Genomic DNA, 17,040 nt, shown 5'->3' on the forward strand with positions numbered 1-17,040 from the left:
TACACTCTCTCCTGTCAGTGGCGATCAGGAATCAATGCTGCTCTTCTCCTTCACTCACCAGGAGCACAACAGTAGTATTAATCCCAAGCTGCTTCCTAAGAAACAATCTTCAGGCTTTTCAATGACTTCTATCTACATGAAGACTATGAAATAATATCCCTCTGCTCCATCTCTCACCAGGAGTAAAACAGAAGCATTAATTCCAAGCTGATTCCTGAGATGCAGTTCCTAGGCTATTTAGTGATTTAAAGTCGAGTCCCCAATGTTACAAATTTTAAATGTAAGATGGAAAAAAAAAAAGGGATTAATATTCTGAATATTGCAGTGTGCAATAACTGAGTGGGATGATGTGAAACATAGGCTAACCCTTTCTTTATGAGACTAAGGGGAGGGCATTCCTAAGTTGATTTTTCAGCTCCCAGTGGAATAAACAGATGAGATGAGACTGAGAGATCTTCTAAAATCAAACTTAGACTAGTATCAGACAACTCAAAAGCCACCAGGTTTAAAAGCACAACAGGAACTGGGAAGGTGAGTGGAAAAGTCCAATGCAGTCACACATCATTACTAGTCTTACAGCACTTGTAGCTGACTAAGAATGCATCTAACTCCCATAAATAAGATATCTTACCCAATTAGCTAGATTTAATTCCTTTTCAATCAGAAAATAGAAAACAATTTTTTCTAGCTGACCATAGTCAAGAATGTCTAAAACCCAAGAAAAAATGTTTAGGTAAAACAACATTTAAAATAAAATAAACTGAAATGTAATATGAGCAAACATAATAAAATATAAATAATGGAAGTATCCACACCTTAAATTGAGAAATCCAATCCAAAATGCAATGGATTGACAAAGTAGCAGTAGTCCTTCAGCTCTTACATCATTCAGTATCATTGATAAACACCTTAGCATTAGATCTGAAGTGGAATTAAGGCAGAGGTTTTGGGTATTGGGTTTGTATTTGGCTGTGTTAACAGATGATTATCTGTCCAGCAACATCACTATGGTATTTCCAATACCTGATATTAGAGAATCTGATGATGGTGGTGAACTGCTGGAATGGTCAAGGAGTACAATGTCTGTGTTGGACACAGGAAGTACACAGACAACATCTCCAGCTCAGACCATTTATACATCCCCTATACATGGGGATATCAAAGAAATACACATTATACAGAGACGGTAGGTCAGTGTGGGGACTCGCAGTCAGGGTTGTGTATTAACCCTATGGTCCATATCCATGTTTGCTAAATACCCCAAGGGGGTGGGAAGGTGATCACATACTGTAAGTGTGAATACTGGTGCACATCTAAGGCACAAGCACACCCTTGGCCCTGAACTATGTCAACAGGTTTAACCAACTTACCTGGCTGTCCCTGTCCATATCATAGAGATCACTGATCTGCAATGAGTTTTGAGAAGTATGGATTCCAGAAAGGGTCATTAGGATGATAGCATCATCAGCTTAGAGAACTAGGATACGGGGGAGATATTACTTCCACAGATGCCCTATTACAGACCCCCAACCATCCCACTGTTCACAGTAGTAGGATAAGGCAGAATAGAAACCAGCCTAGTAAAAATAGCTTGTTCGGTAAGGCATGACATAAATCAGCAAAGGGCACTAGTAAAGACTCCAACAAAAGTCATCTGTTGCACAGAAAATTATTATTAACTTTAACAAATGCTTTATGTATAGAAAAAAAAATATTTTTTCATCTGTTGGAATGCAAATTGATTTGTTTTATTTATTTTAGTACATTGTTAATTGAAAGCACTGAGCTGGGAAATCACCTTTTCAGTGATGTCTTGAATCGGCATTTAATGATAATACAATACAAAAACAAATAATAAATGCAAAGTCAGTAGACCATACAAATACTTAGGGAATATGATGAAGTGAAAATATATTGCAATTTTATCTTCTGTCCTTTGTTTTCTAACAGTCCTATCAGCACTGAAAAGAAATGCAGTTTCCATTAATTCTTTATATCTATAACATACAGAAAAGTATCGGAAAACTTAATAATACATTACAGAAGTAAAAACAGGTTGCAATCATGTCATCATGGATTAAGACAGACTTCTGCAGAAAAAGGAACAATATTACACCAGAGATACTCATTTAAACATGGAGGGAGCTATTTGCTGTAGTCTGAAAATAAGGATATCTTGACAAACTTAAAAACTGATAATTTAGATGAAGACAGTTTTGTTTCCTTCCTCAACAAAAGTTAATATTAACAATACTGCAAAATGTGACACCATCATTTTAAAAAGACGCCACGCTCTTGGAATAATTAAACTCAGCACATTGATCCTTACCTTCAAGAGAGAACTATATGGGCATCTACAAGTTCTGTCATGGTATTCAGAACATCAAGGTCCTCGGCGGCCTATAGGTCATGAGCTTGTTCACTCATGAACCTAGGAACCAATGTATGGCATTTATTTAAATGGCAGGGGCTTAGTGGGGAGTATTAATGTTTTTGCACATTAAGTTTTTTTGTCAGTGCCAGGTAGTATTTACATAAACCAAGTTTAAATGTGGCTGTGCACAGATATTGATGCAAGTCAGTTTAGTAATGAAGACAGTGTTGTTAAATCCCCCTAAATGTGTTACCAAGAAAAGAAAAAATAACACCCTCATATAGCAAAGAAGTACTCAGCTATAACGAGATAAGAAAACCTGAGTGACCATATACTGATAGCTTTCCTATGGTTCAATGCAATGTTAGAAAGTCAGCAGTTCTATGGCAAGATACTGGACAGCATTCTGTGTTAGAATTGCAATGTAAGCAGCAGCCTAACTACATCCAGAAGAAGAGTTCAAGTGGAGAAAATAAATCCATGATAAAGTCAAACTCACATTTTTCCAGTATCTGCTTTCCTACATCCGTACACTTCTCCGAATCCTCCTCTACCAATTATTCTATGTACACTGAAGTCATTCATAGTTAGCTGAAAATGCAAGAAAGCAAAGCTTTATTTGTAAACAATTCAGGGAGATTTAATGGCTTTTATAGTGCTAGCATCAAACAGTCAATGATTTTTATACTTTACCCATATTACAAAATAAACCTTGAATTGAACTGCTTTGAGAGTAGAAATGAAGGAAAACATAGGGGCTGCTACTTACATACAGTTATAACATCAAATCAGAGCAAGAGGCAGTCACGCACAGAGAGATTTTATTACTCAAATCTTATTATTCAGGCCCATCACTCTGCATTGTAGCTATTAAGCTCTTTCTTTCTTCTAATGACATAATGCAAGCACAAAGTGTGCTAACAGTAAGCTTTCCAAAATGCATGTTCAGAATAGCCATTATTTCAGCACAATGACTATGCTTCAAGCAGCTGAATCGGTTCAAAAATATCTGCAATAATGCAGTCACTGAGTTCAATGTCACCATTACAAAATGGATATCTACAAAATATATTACAATAATCTAGCAGACCATGCAAAGAAGGAAAACACTTGATTCTGCTTTTTACCTAAAGAATGATATACAGTAGAATATTATTTCTAGTAATTTACCTATACTGGAGATGTTCGACAAAAGCAAAGATGCTACACAACCAAGAGTGACGCCATGCCTTGCGAGGGTTGTTTTACTTTACTTCTAGAAGCCCTACACCTTTGCTTAATGTAATACAGCCCAACCTAATTTGCTAGAGTCTGTAATTCACTAAAATACTCTGTCTTCCAGACTGCTACATGCTTAGCTTTAATCAACTTCCCTTTGGGTGAAATGCAACTCTGTGATAAACTATGCAAATCATGAATAAATACCAGCATTTGCCAGCTCTGAAGGGGCACAAATTGAATTAGCAGTTTTATTGAATGTTATTGATGCTTTTATTTGATTGGTGTTTGTTAACTGTATGAGTACTAAAAATGTGTTTTTATTTATGGATCTGAAAAAGCATTAAATACGTGAACGTGCTTATCCATTTGTGTTGTTTTAATAAATATATGTTTACAGTTGTGGCAGCCCTATTGTTTTTTTCTTTATTTCACTGTCTTATCTCCAATTTGGGCTTTTGTGTGCTAGTCGGCCTTTTGGAGTATTGTAGCTTGGAAAGGGGAAGAGCCTGTCACATGACATTGAAAAGTAGGAGACTGGCACAGAGATAATATGATTGAAAAGAAAATAAATATAGATTATGTACAGGCAGCATTAAAATGGGATAGAAGGAGTCTGGATAGGAACATGGAAATCTTCAAACTGTGACGCAGGTTTAAAGATTAGACATTGCAGGTATCACTGAAATATGGGAAAGTTAAAGTTTTGGCTTTGCTTTTAAAGACCTACTTAAAATAAAGCAGGGAGCTGGGTTACGAGGGGGACAAGGAATGACCAAGTTGGGGCATGTTCCTGGTGCCACAAGGTTTAAGTAGCTAACAGTTTCATAGTGAGAGACACAATATATTACGTGAACAGTAAATATAATTGTTCTAAAGCAGAAGTTTATTTGGCATCCTGCTCTTCCTGCCAGTGTTTCTATGTTGGGAAAATGGACAGGAAACTCTGGCAGAAAATGTATGAGCACGAATATGCTGTAAAGAGACAAAACCAGAACAATGCCTTGGCTAAACACATTAATTGTAATAGTGAACATAATTTTAGCTTCATGGCTATAGATGCAGTACTTATACAGGATAACAAGCCATGGGGGCTACTTCTAGAGATAAAAGAGCTCAGGTGGCAAATCCGTTTACAGGCGGATATATATATATATATATATATATATATATATATATATATATATATATATATACACACACACACACACACACACACACACACACACACACACACACACACACACACACATTTTATTTTATACAAGGTTTTTTCCCTGATGCAAGTATTTTATATCTATATATATATATATATATATATATTTTTTTTTTTAAATATTTATTATATTTAATCTATTTTATTTGTACATATTTATGAAATAGGTGTAGTTAGTCATTTTTAATAAATGTTCTTATGAGATATTAAGTTATTGGAATTGCATGCAGTTTTTCAACATCAAAACTCAGTTTATAAAAATGCTTATCAGGAAAAAAGTTTTTAGCATTGGTTTTAGACTGTTTACATACAATGTTAAATGAATTTTACTTTATAGTTATTAGTTGTAGTAAGCAGATGCAGTTAGAACAAATAGGTGCTTGTGTTGTTATGTATATGTGATAGATTTTTAAGTTTCATTAATATTAATGAGTTGTTAACCAATCAACGCTAAAGTAAGTTTATAAAGGAAGTGAATGTGAAAGTAACAGTTGTCTGATGAAGTTTAACACTTTGTTTAAAAAAAAGCGCTAACAGGATATTTTATTTCAAAGAATAAAGGATTTGTGTGATTTTCTAGCATAGTGGGCATGTCTTTCATCTAAACTTGCTGCCAGTAGAGTCCGTGAACTGCCATTTTCATTTTATTTAATACTGAACTTAAGGACAAGACCAATTTCTGTGAGAATGACAACATTACAGGTTCATTAACTGTGCCTGGAGGTAAAAGTCTTAAGAAAGGTTTGGAAGTGCAGTGTATAGAAGTGTGACATTTGAGATTTAGTAGAAGCAAATGCAAGGTAATGTCCAAGGGGAAACAACAGCCAAGATGTGATCTGGAGGGTAGGGGCCAAGATGTGATCTGGAGGGTAGGGGCCAAGATGTGATCTGGAGGGTAGGGGCCAAGATGTGATCTGGAGGGTAGGGGCCAAGATGTGATCTGGAGGGTAGGGGCCAAGATGTGATCTGGAGGGTAGGGGCCAAGATGTGATCTGGAGGGTAGGGACTGATGGCAGCAAAGCAACTTGGATTTCTCCCTTTAGAAAAAAAATCTGCCATCCTAGAAAGCATTATTGTGTACAAAGACTTATAATGTAAGAGGAAAGTACAGTTGTGTAAGAATTTACAACAACAGTAGATGTTTGAATACATCACTATTACAGTAATGCTAACTGATGTGCTCTATCATGCAAAGGATACAGCACATCAGGACAGTCTACAAAAACGTAGATGCACCTTCCACTTGCACTATATGTCTGGCCTTAGACCTATGTATGAGACAATATGCTGGCAGTTAAAGCATGTTGCACAGATGCAAAAATCCTCAGAACTTTCTTGCCCATGAAAAAGACTGAGACTGATACTCTAAGAGGATAAACTCAGATAAGAGAAAATGAGAGGGCAGAATGGATAGGAAAAGGAATTCCACATCAGCCTAGGAAAGAGAAGGACCAGTGGGGGTTGTTGGGGGTGCATATACTGCAACAGTGATTTATATGAACAATGATTCTTATGGTAAGTTCTTACACAGCTGTCCTATGTTCATAGGTTCATACATAAGTACTAGGCTATCTGCTCTTGTAGGCTATTTTAAGTCTAGCCATATTCACTTTTTGTCCTTGAAATAACATATCTAATTTGATTATAGATTTGTCTTACCCATTACATGGTCTATAATTACATATTGTCCCTAATAAGAACAGCTGGGATCATACTACAGATAATTTGAAGGGACTCAGGTATGGGATAAGGAATTTAGGAGCTGCCTCTGTCCATTAGTAGTAAGGGGGGGGGGTCCTGGGCTACATTTTCTGTTCCCATCCATAGATTTAAGTTGTGCTTGAATAAGGGCAGGGATGGACTTTGTTTTATGTGCATTGGAAGTTTGTTCTACAGCAGCAGTATTGCCTGCAAAATATATCTGTCCCTCCAAACCATTCTGTTGGTGTTGTAGAAAAGGTTTAGATCCCTAGGCCAAGTATTTGTGATGCCATTTGACTTGTTGATATGCAGTAAATCCATCAGTAATGGGTCGGAGAATGCCTTGCATGTCAAGCACAGATCACCTATTAACAGTCTGTAGGATCACTGATCCCACATCAGTATCATGTGTAATCACATTCATCATTGGATCACTGTTGCAGTAATGCTAACTGATGGGTTAAGTCCCAGAAGTCTTATGCAGATTGGCTGGAGGTTTAAGAGACAAAACTAGAATCCATTAACCTTTGAAGAATGGTTCTGTCAAAACCTATTTTGTCTCTAGGAAAATATTTATTTTGTAATGTTTGGTAAAAATATGAATGGAAGACCAGGCAACTACCTCTAAAACACATCTGGAATCAAGGCCATTGAAAAATCAAAAGCTCTAGTTAAGTGTTCTTTAATGTGTGCTTTCAGGGATTTGCCATGGAAGAAACGGCAGAAAGAAATGACAAGAGAGATCCATATAGAAATGGTCTGTTTAGAACCTGAAAGACTGTTTATTTCCATCAAATTAAATTAACATTTTTTCAGATTTTCTAAATACTTTTTGTTTTGTCTAAATAGAATCTTAGTTGCTTGTTCATAGGCAGTAAATGATGTATCATTTCTCCTTCATTTTGAGGATTGGATAAAACATTTAGTGATAAAGATAGATTGATTCAAAGACATTTCAGTTACTGCTTTAGACATAAAGGAAGGGTTAATCCTGAGGGTCACCCTATTGCTATGAAAGAGTACAAAAGTGGGAACAGACAGCAGCTTGCAATTCATAAACCTGTTTTGCAGAGGTAAAGGTCATTAATAATAGTGTTTTCTAACTATAGAATTTTAAAGATGCAGACAAAGCCAGTTCAAAAGATGGTGATGTTATTTTATTTAAGGACATATTTCAATTCCCGGGGAGGAGGAACTGATTTTTAGTATGTTCTGATGTGCAGGACACCTATTAAGAACTCTTTGACCTCAAAACATAAAGCAACACTTAGATCAATTGGTAGAAAAGCTGATATGTCTAACAAATATACCTTTATGAAGGTATACACCAAACCTGAGTTGAACAGCTCACACAAATAATTGAAGATCAAAGGAATGCCATCTTGGTAAGGATACAGTCTTCATTTTTGCAGCACAAAGAAAATCTCTTCCTTTTACTAATATACAATTTCCTTGTTGGAGGTTTTCTAGCCTTCCATTACTATCTGTTGAATGTTCTTACAGTAAAGGTGGCTAAATGAAATTAGGAGCCTATCATACATACTATGAAGTTCAGAGTCTTCAGATTTGGATGCATTAGAGAGCCCTTTTGTTGTGTGAGCAAATCCATCCTGTGAAGTAATATGTGATAATTGTCCTTGGCTAGATGATAAAGGAGAGAGAACCAATGTTGTCTTGGCCAAGGGAGGGGAGGTCATCTAAGCATTTTTGGATTGTCTTTCTGAATCTTCAGAAGGACCTTTGGTATCAGAGGAAAATGGGGATGGGGCGGGGGGTAGGCATAGAGAAGTTTCCTCTTCTATGGAAAACAAAAGGTCTTCCTTCCCCAGGCTTCCTTGCATAGAGCAGACATTCCAATGATGGACAATCTATAGGAAGACCTCTCTGTTTAACATACATCCATAAGGATCTGCATTGATCTCCTTAAGTACTCTTCCACTGAATTCAGTTCTGAAGAAATACACATTGCTTGAAGGAAAAAGTTGTGCTGGACAGCAAAATCCCATGCTATCATTTCCAGCCTCCAAGGTAGTAAGACTCTGTTCCCTCCATTTGTTGCTGTGTCACATTATAGTGGTGTCTATGAGGACTGGAAGAGTTCTTGGAGTCCAAAACTGATGAAGGGTTTCCAGATAAAAAATCAAGGCTTTCTATGGAGGAACCCTGAGATTAAATTACTCAATGAATCTCAGCACATTTTTCTAAATGCAATGTCTTCATTAGTATACGGTTCTTGTTTGTTTTAGAGGCTTTTATACAAGCATTTTACTTTGTTCCACTTGATATCTGGGCAGTAGTTTCTTTTTTATTTCTTTCTTGTACATTTCTGGACTGCTGATGTTGTTATTGCTTACTGGTTTAGATACACTGTTTAATATGGTGGCTGACTAGATTATTGATTGAAAAAATCAAGGCTTTCCTTTCTTTGAAATGTATGTGCAAAAGACATTCCACCTCAGCTCAAGACTAGACTTGCTTTCTTTGGACCACATTTCCTGCACTTTGAAACATTTTGAGTACGTCCCCCAGGCCAGGTCTGAGGTATCTGTTGAGACCTTCTGAAAGATGGGGGTTTAGAAATGTGCCTCCTGTTCTGGTTTTAATTTGGTTATTCACCCACCAATTAATGAATTATTTGGGATGACAGTACTGTGCCCAATTAGATATTAGGTGCCAATGCAATTTTCTCATGTGGAATCTGGCAAAAAGGAATAATTTGGCTTGTGGATGCCATGTAGCTTGGGGCTCTCAGAATCTCTCTTGCAGAGGTCATAAGAGACAGAAAGACATCTGTCAAGAACTGGATGTTTTCAAGAGGAAGAAAGGTCATTATGCCAGAGACTGAGAGTGATGCAGATTACATTTGTTGAAGTACAGTGTGATACATAGATAGTGAAGCATAAATCCTGAAGGATCCCTTGAACTGAAGTGGCCTAAATGAGGACGTCATCTAAATAAGGGAATATGTGGATACCTTGGAGTCTGCAGGATGCTTTAACAGGGGCTAGACATGTTGTGATTGGTCTTGTTGCAGTAGCATACTCAAAAGGAAAGGCAGCATATCGAAAGTGATACCCCAAAACATAAAATCTCAAATTTTTTCTGAAGCCTGGAGGAACGGGGATATGTAGGTAAGCACCTTTAATAGCCAAGGTAACTTGCAAAGCTCTGGTAATGATCAGGGAGAAAAGAGCTTGGAATATTAACAAAATTAATTTTGGAACTCTCAAAAAATGTATTAAAATGGGTCTATTTTGTTTCATTGAATCTCATTTCACTGAATTTCATTTCACCACGACCACATCACTGAAAACTCAAATTACTGAAAACACATTTTACTGAATCTCATTTCACTGAACTGAACTTAGTATATATGGCACAGTACAGTACTGCAAGGCAAGTAAAAGGTATATGCCCTTTTCCCCATTGTAGTGCAGTCCTGGAGTTAGTATATATAGTTAGGGGGTGTGGAGGGTGCAGCCCCCCACCTTGTTTGTTTTATATTGTATTTTACCAAAAACTTCAAAACAATACATTTTAAACAATAGACATTCATAGTTACAACACCAATAACTAACTCTCTCTGGAAGACAATATGTACTCAAAATAAGTGGGGTGCCCCCCACCCCCTAACTATATATACTAACTCCAGGATTGTACTACCATGGGGAAAAGGGCATATACCTTTTACTTGACTTACAGTACTCTACACAGTGTCATGCATAGTAACTGCAGTTCAGTGAAATCAAAATCAGTGAAATGAGATTTAACAAAAGAAAGTAGACCCATTAAATATGTATAACTCTATTTATTATTTATTTTACATTTGTCGATCTGGAAAGTCCACTGGACACAGGTCCTTTTTCAGTGGAGATCCGGGGAACTCTAGAATTGGCTTCCAGGTCCCTTCCTTTGGAGCAAAGAGAAACCTGAATTAAAATCATTTTCCTTTTAGACCATATTACACAAGGCCAACTAAAAAAATATTTGAAGTTTGTAAAAAGTTACATTAAGGATACAGTGGATTTCTTAAAGCAATTTTATATATGGTATGGGCTGAGAACTACTAACAACTTCCTTATGGTAACTATGGATATAAAATCCCTCTTTACTATGATTCCGAATGAATATGGCATTACAGCCATTAGGGACCTCTTAAACAGACATAAGTATGGCACATGTAGACAAATAGAGACTTTATGCGACTTTTGGAAAGTGTTCTAGAAAGTAATATATTTGTGTATGATAAAAAATATTATCACCAAATAACGGGGGTTGCAATGGGCACCCCCATTGCTTATAGTTATGCTACACTGGTACTAAGTGAGAGGGAGGATCTTTATATGAACTCAGAATCTAGTCATCAGGTGGGAAAAGTGACATTTTTAAGAGGTTTGTGGATGATATTTTTTTCATATGGGAAGGAAGTGAGTTTGACCTTACTACATATGTGGAATATTTTAATACTACCACAAATTTCTTACAATTTTCTATTCAGTGCTCATGTTGTACTATACAATTTTGGATATTAATATCAGCTTTGATGGACTGAATTTACAAACTTCTGTCTATAAAAAGAATGTGAATAAAACAAGTATCTGCATAGAACTAGCATACATCCCCCTCATATATACAAGGGAGTGGTTAGAAGCCAGGTTATGCATATGAGTAGGCTAAATACAAATGATTCTAAATGTGTTGATCAGATTGATAAAACCTTATCGTCATTTAGGGATAGAGGCTATGAAGCGAAATGTTGGAGGATGCAAAAAATTATGTTCTATTGAACAGAACAACTTTATGTACCCCTTTCTTTTGGTGAAGGTGTTAATGGATGAATGCATAATGTGTATTAAACACTACTTTCAAAATACCCAAAACTATTTACAAACACATACATGAAAGTTTCTGGTTTAGTTAAAAACTTAACTAAACCATTCATCCACCACCTCTTCAATACCAAACAACACAAATTATCCATCTCTGCTTAGAATATAACATAAAAACAAAAAAGAAAAGCATTATGAAAGCAGCTAAAGAAATCTGAATCCATGAAATATACATTAGAATGAGAGTGTCCAATATATCTGAAGCTATATGAATATGTCACGTATGATAACAGCACCTCTAATACGCAGCTATGCCAGAAAAACACATCAGATCAAAGTATGTATAAACATTAGAAGCTGAAGGTTAAGAAGATTGTCATTATTTCCAAGACTTTTCAAGAAACATCAGATAATTTAACCATTTTGTCAGTCGTCTATCTAACATTTTGCATATAAGGATCTGTTGAATATGTATATAATGCTTATTACAACATAACTATTATATTTTGAAATTATACACATATTACTCATATGTATTAACAATATCTATGTTGGCGTCTTTCATCAGGAAGGGGGGAGAGAGAGAAACAAAAGGGGGGCCTCATAATCCTCTGTTTAGTTACTAAAGGTTTAGTTACATAACATAAGTCTAATGCTAATATGCATAATGAGTTTTCTATTGCAGCTCCTAGTTCACGTGATGTCATTTAGTTACTAATAGTGTCACTGAATCTGCAGAATGTATGCATCTATAAGAGAACACAGGCATTTTCAAAGGAGTTAAACACTTTTATCATAACTAATTATTTACCATTTAAAGTATCTAGTGAAGGATAACATAATTTCAAGAGAAAAAAATTCTAAGTACAACCATTTAACAAGTTCAAAAGGTCAAACGATGCCATCACTGTTGTTTCCTCAATCTGCAGCTTCATAAACTTGTTAAAAGTATCTAAATAGGCTCATGCACAACAGAGGTTGTCTCTAGTGAAGAAAAAAAAAAGCATTTTTGGTAGGAAAGTCAGATCTTGAAGCTTTTAGAGTTTACGGAAAGCAAAAAAAAAAAAAAAAACACTCAAGCTGCCTTGTCAGTGCATGTCATGAATCTCCACAATGAGAACAGCCACACAGATGACCAGTTTCCTGACAAAACATCAACATCATGAAGAAATTAACCCTTTCATATAAAAACAGCTATTTAGAAGTAACAATAGCTGCCTGAAATCAGAAATCATATTATAACATTTCAATCATTTACCCACCAGTTAACCAGGCCACCAGAGAGAGACAAAAAAAAGGAACCTAATATATATATATATATATATATATATATATATATATATATATATATATATATACATATATAGGATCACTAGTAAATCCCGAATACTTACAATATCGAAGGCCGGAATCCTGAGACCAGATACCCGAAAGACGATAAAACCAGAAGACCAGAAGCAAGAAATTTAAAATCTCGAACACTTCACCAAACATACACCACACACATACAGATACATACACCTTCACCCAAAACACAAACCTACACTACATAAAAGTAGGGGGCAAGCCCCCATGCAATATTCTAACTCCAAGGTCGCACTGTACAGACAGACACACGAAAACGCAACCACACACCTACATTCCCCACACATACACACATCACAGTCAGAACACACACTTACACACACACACACACACACACACACACACACTAAAGCCCATAACCAACACAATCAAACATAGATACTTACCTGACCTTCGACCTATCCATTCACAAACCGCAATGCTAGAAGTGCTGCTTCAACATCTCCGTACTTCGCGATTTTGAAATCCGTGCTTCTGGTCTTCCAGTGTTCTCGTCTTCTGGGTATCTGGTCGCGGGATTCCGGTCTTCGGTACTGTAAGTATTTGGGATTTAGTAGTGATTTTAGTAGTGATCACACACACACACACACACACACACACACACACACACACACACACACACACACACACACACATATATATAATTTATATTTAGCTATCTAAAAAACACCATTAATGTACTATATTAATGTTTAAATGTATATAAACAAAGAGTCTAAAACATATAGTGAGAAACACTAACCAGAAACACTTTGGTATTAAGTCAAATTATACTATTACTGAAGAATTAGAAGACATACATCATTTGTAGTTATTTAAAAAGCAAAAGTATGTAAAGTACTTATAATGGGGAAAAGAGAGAAAAGGAACATTGGTAACAAAAAGAACAGGAAGAAAGAAGAGACAGAGAGAGAGACAGAGAGAGAGAGAATGTTCTTTACCCATTTTTGATAATGTCCACAAGCAAGGGGTGGTTGTTATCTCTCTCTCTCTCTCTCTCTCTCTCTCTCTCTCTCTCTCTCTCTCTCTCCAAAGGGGATGGGGAATAGAACATTTGCTGGAAAGGCTGGAAGGGTGAATGCCAAAGTAGGGGGAAGGGAGAAAGTAGAAAGTTAGAAAGTAGAAGATTTGACTGAGAAGGATCATTTGCACCATTTGAAATCATATTTAGCATTTCCTCCATTTTTTTGAAAGAGTTTTGACCTTGCTGATAAAAAAGTATTTCTGGCTTTTTTCACAAGGACAAAGCTCAGCTGCACCACATTTATAAACCATTTAACAAAATATACAGCCTTACGTAATATACCACAATGCACAATATGAAAGTCACATGCCATGTCTCACAACATAAATGTGACACACACTTATAACTTAGTAATCTAGCAAGAAGTAATGGGAATAAAAGTGAGGCAACCTTCATGCATCAGACTTTTTGCCAGATAATAATTGTTTTGCTTATAAAAATGGAATATACTTACATGTATGTTTAACTCTACATTCTTCCATTGGCAAAACCTAGTAAATTTGTCACTGAAAAAAAAAAAAAATTAATAAAATCAGAAAGCAGAAATATTATTCCCAGGCTTTTCATAACTAAACAAATCTTGCAAAAAATATTCAAGAAAATGTCACTTATTCAAAGTGCTATCTAAATTGCTAATGTGTTACAGCACTGTGCATGTTAATAGAAATGGAAAGAAAGCCATGTTTCCAATTCCCTATGTATATAGTTTGTCCTGTTCCACTTCAATAAGCACACAACACTGAATGACATTTGACGACTTTTATTAAACTTCCATAATCATGATTGTTAACCAATAATTATAAATTTCAACCAAAACCATGACACAGAAAACATAAAATAACTATAAGGGCAGCATAACCAACTCACCCTTGATAAACAGTGTCCTCCACTTGCTCACTTATCTTTGCACTGACAAGGCAGCATTACCCCGCTCACCTTCAATTTATTGAATTACTCCACCATCCAAATAAGCAGCTAAGCTTGCTTATTAACTTATCCAACAGAGCAACCTCTCACTTTCCTTCTCAACTTATTGAAATGCACATCCAACACCAGAGGGGGAACAGAAGAGGGCAAGCCTGCTCCTCTTCTCTGCCCACGAGCCTGACCACGCTGTTTCCCCTCTCTCCGACCACTTCCAGCAACCTAAGCCACCAGTAAGGCACTAGGTCAAACATCATTTCGTGTACCCATCCTCCCTAATCCAGCTAGATCCAAATCATTACCTCCTAACCCTATACATAACTCACAAAAACAGCCAAGTACCTAAAACTAAAACCACTGACCCCCCACCTATGCTAAGGTAGCAAACCATAACCTCAACCTATCAAAACTACTGCCATGATGTAATTAAACCACACCACCTGACCACAGGAAGCCTCACAATACTACCAAAAGCCTTACCAGCCACTGGACCCACTACTAAGCCCGCCACTATTAAAGCCATACCGAGGCAACTGCATACCACCATGCCACCTTGCACCATAATACCACCCAATGAAACACTTTTTTTTTGCTGTCCAAAGAATGTAATACCTCCTTTAAATCTCTTCTAAATTACATTTAATAAAATGCTAACATCACACCAACTACCCATTATAAACAATAAACCACCATCATGGCCAGTAGCAATATGACCTCAAAACACCACCATCATGGCCGGCTCTGCCCACAATAAACCAAACCAGGCCAAACTAACTCAATACAATATACCAACAAACTAGAGAATGCCCAATGCCACCAGATCATAGAAGATCCATGACACACTATTGCCATCCAAGCAGGATGTAGTGAATAAATCCAACCCAGTCTCTCCAGAAACTGCAGTAAAACAAAGCAGAATCATCCTATCAAACCCCCACATCTGGAGTACAAGCCTAATTTACTTAATGTAACCTAGTAATCCCCTACCTCTGATGTCTGCTACCCTATCTGACCCCTTCAAAAGAACACCCATAAAATTCAACCCTGGTGCTCCCTGCACAAGATCAAATTAAACTTAACCGTGTGACAGCAGGTATAAAAAAAAAAAAAAAAAAAAAACACTACATATTCAGCTGCACTGCTGGTGACCCATAACCTTTCATACTGCTCCATCAGCTGAATCCTCGTCACCTCCTACTCACATAGCCGGCCTTAGGCATAGGCCAACTAGGCGGGTGCCTAGGGCGTCGCTCTAGTAGGGTCACTTTTCCAGTATTTATTTGATATAGGTAGACCAGGATGGGGGCACCAGTTCATGTGGTGGGGGGCACTGTGGAGCCTTTTTGCCTAGGGCTCCAGTTGACCTAAGGCCGCTCCTGATTGTCGAGTCCACATTTCTTCAATCCTCCAAGCAATGCCAACTCTGCATGTCCCCATTTGCACTCAGTGATCTGTAAAAAAAAAAGTCTGTAAGTATGACACACACGCATAATCCAGTTTCTTAATGACCATTAAGCACCACCAGCAACATATCTCATTCATCATCTGCCTAAAATGCAGACACTTCCACGTGCAGCCATCCCCTTGAAAATTAAGATACCTAACAAGATCACCATAGAATAACCTCCCCAAACACATAGTAACGTTACAACAGATACCCATATGAAATAAAACATTGCATAACAAGTCTTATTCAATAAATAAAATTATCACTCTTCTACAACAAAAAGTTCTCAACAAAATAACAATAAAACAAAGAAAATTAAAGCCATCCCCACTCCTGGTACCACATACTATCATCTCATGAAGCTCCCCTACCCAAACCAACCCCCACAACAGAAACATATCTCCCACATCCCCCAATCATCCTTCCTGACATCCCACAAACTGTAAACCACCCCCCCATTATGCTCCCTAACCCAACACCTCCTGCCATATTTATAAACAAGTGCTAATCCCCCTGAACAAATCTGTCTGAAACCCATCCCAAGGCACCACAATGGTAAACAATGTACCCACTTGTTAACCCTCACCAGAACAGACCCAAACAACCAATCCCCCACAAGTATGCCATGCACCACTACCCCTGCCACACACTCACATACCTGCAAATACTTATCAAACCATCCTACTCTGAAAGCCATACATATAATATACCATCTTCTATTAGTCCCTGGAAATAAATAATGAACAAACTAACTAAATGCCTTACTTAAACCTTCTAGTACTGCGTAGCCGACAAAGGACCCCGCTCCTCCAACCCAGAATGCTCCATCCACCCCACCTACTTTAAAGTCATACATATGCTCCAATATATGCTGTTATCAGCCCAAAGCGCAAGTCAAATGCTGCACACAAGGGACACATTTGTCACAGCTTTGAAACAAAC

The 17,040-nt window shown here is 37.0% G+C and overlaps 1 protein-coding gene across 1 annotated transcript in view; it reads right to left on the reverse strand.

The window, feature by feature from the left end:
• The window catches only part of GRK3 (G protein-coupled receptor kinase 3), a 2,112,642-nt gene that overhangs the window by 745,367 nt on the left and 1,350,235 nt on the right, over positions 1-17,040 (reverse strand). Inside the window, exons 7-8 of the mRNA XM_044068485.1 lie at positions 14,182-14,233; positions 2,874-2,965 (exon numbers count right to left, since the gene is read on the reverse strand). Of these exons, the coding sequence (XP_043924420.1) occupies positions 2,874-2,965; positions 14,182-14,233 (144 nt within the window). The remainder of the gene's footprint in view (positions 1-2,873; positions 2,966-14,181; positions 14,234-17,040) is intronic.

This window comes from Protopterus annectens, chromosome 4.part0 (genome assembly GCF_019279795.1).
Source record: "Protopterus annectens isolate FY-2018-M chromosome 4.part0, PAN1.0, whole genome shotgun sequence".
NCBI classification, from domain to species: Eukaryota; Metazoa; Chordata; order Ceratodontiformes; family Protopteridae; genus Protopterus; species Protopterus annectens.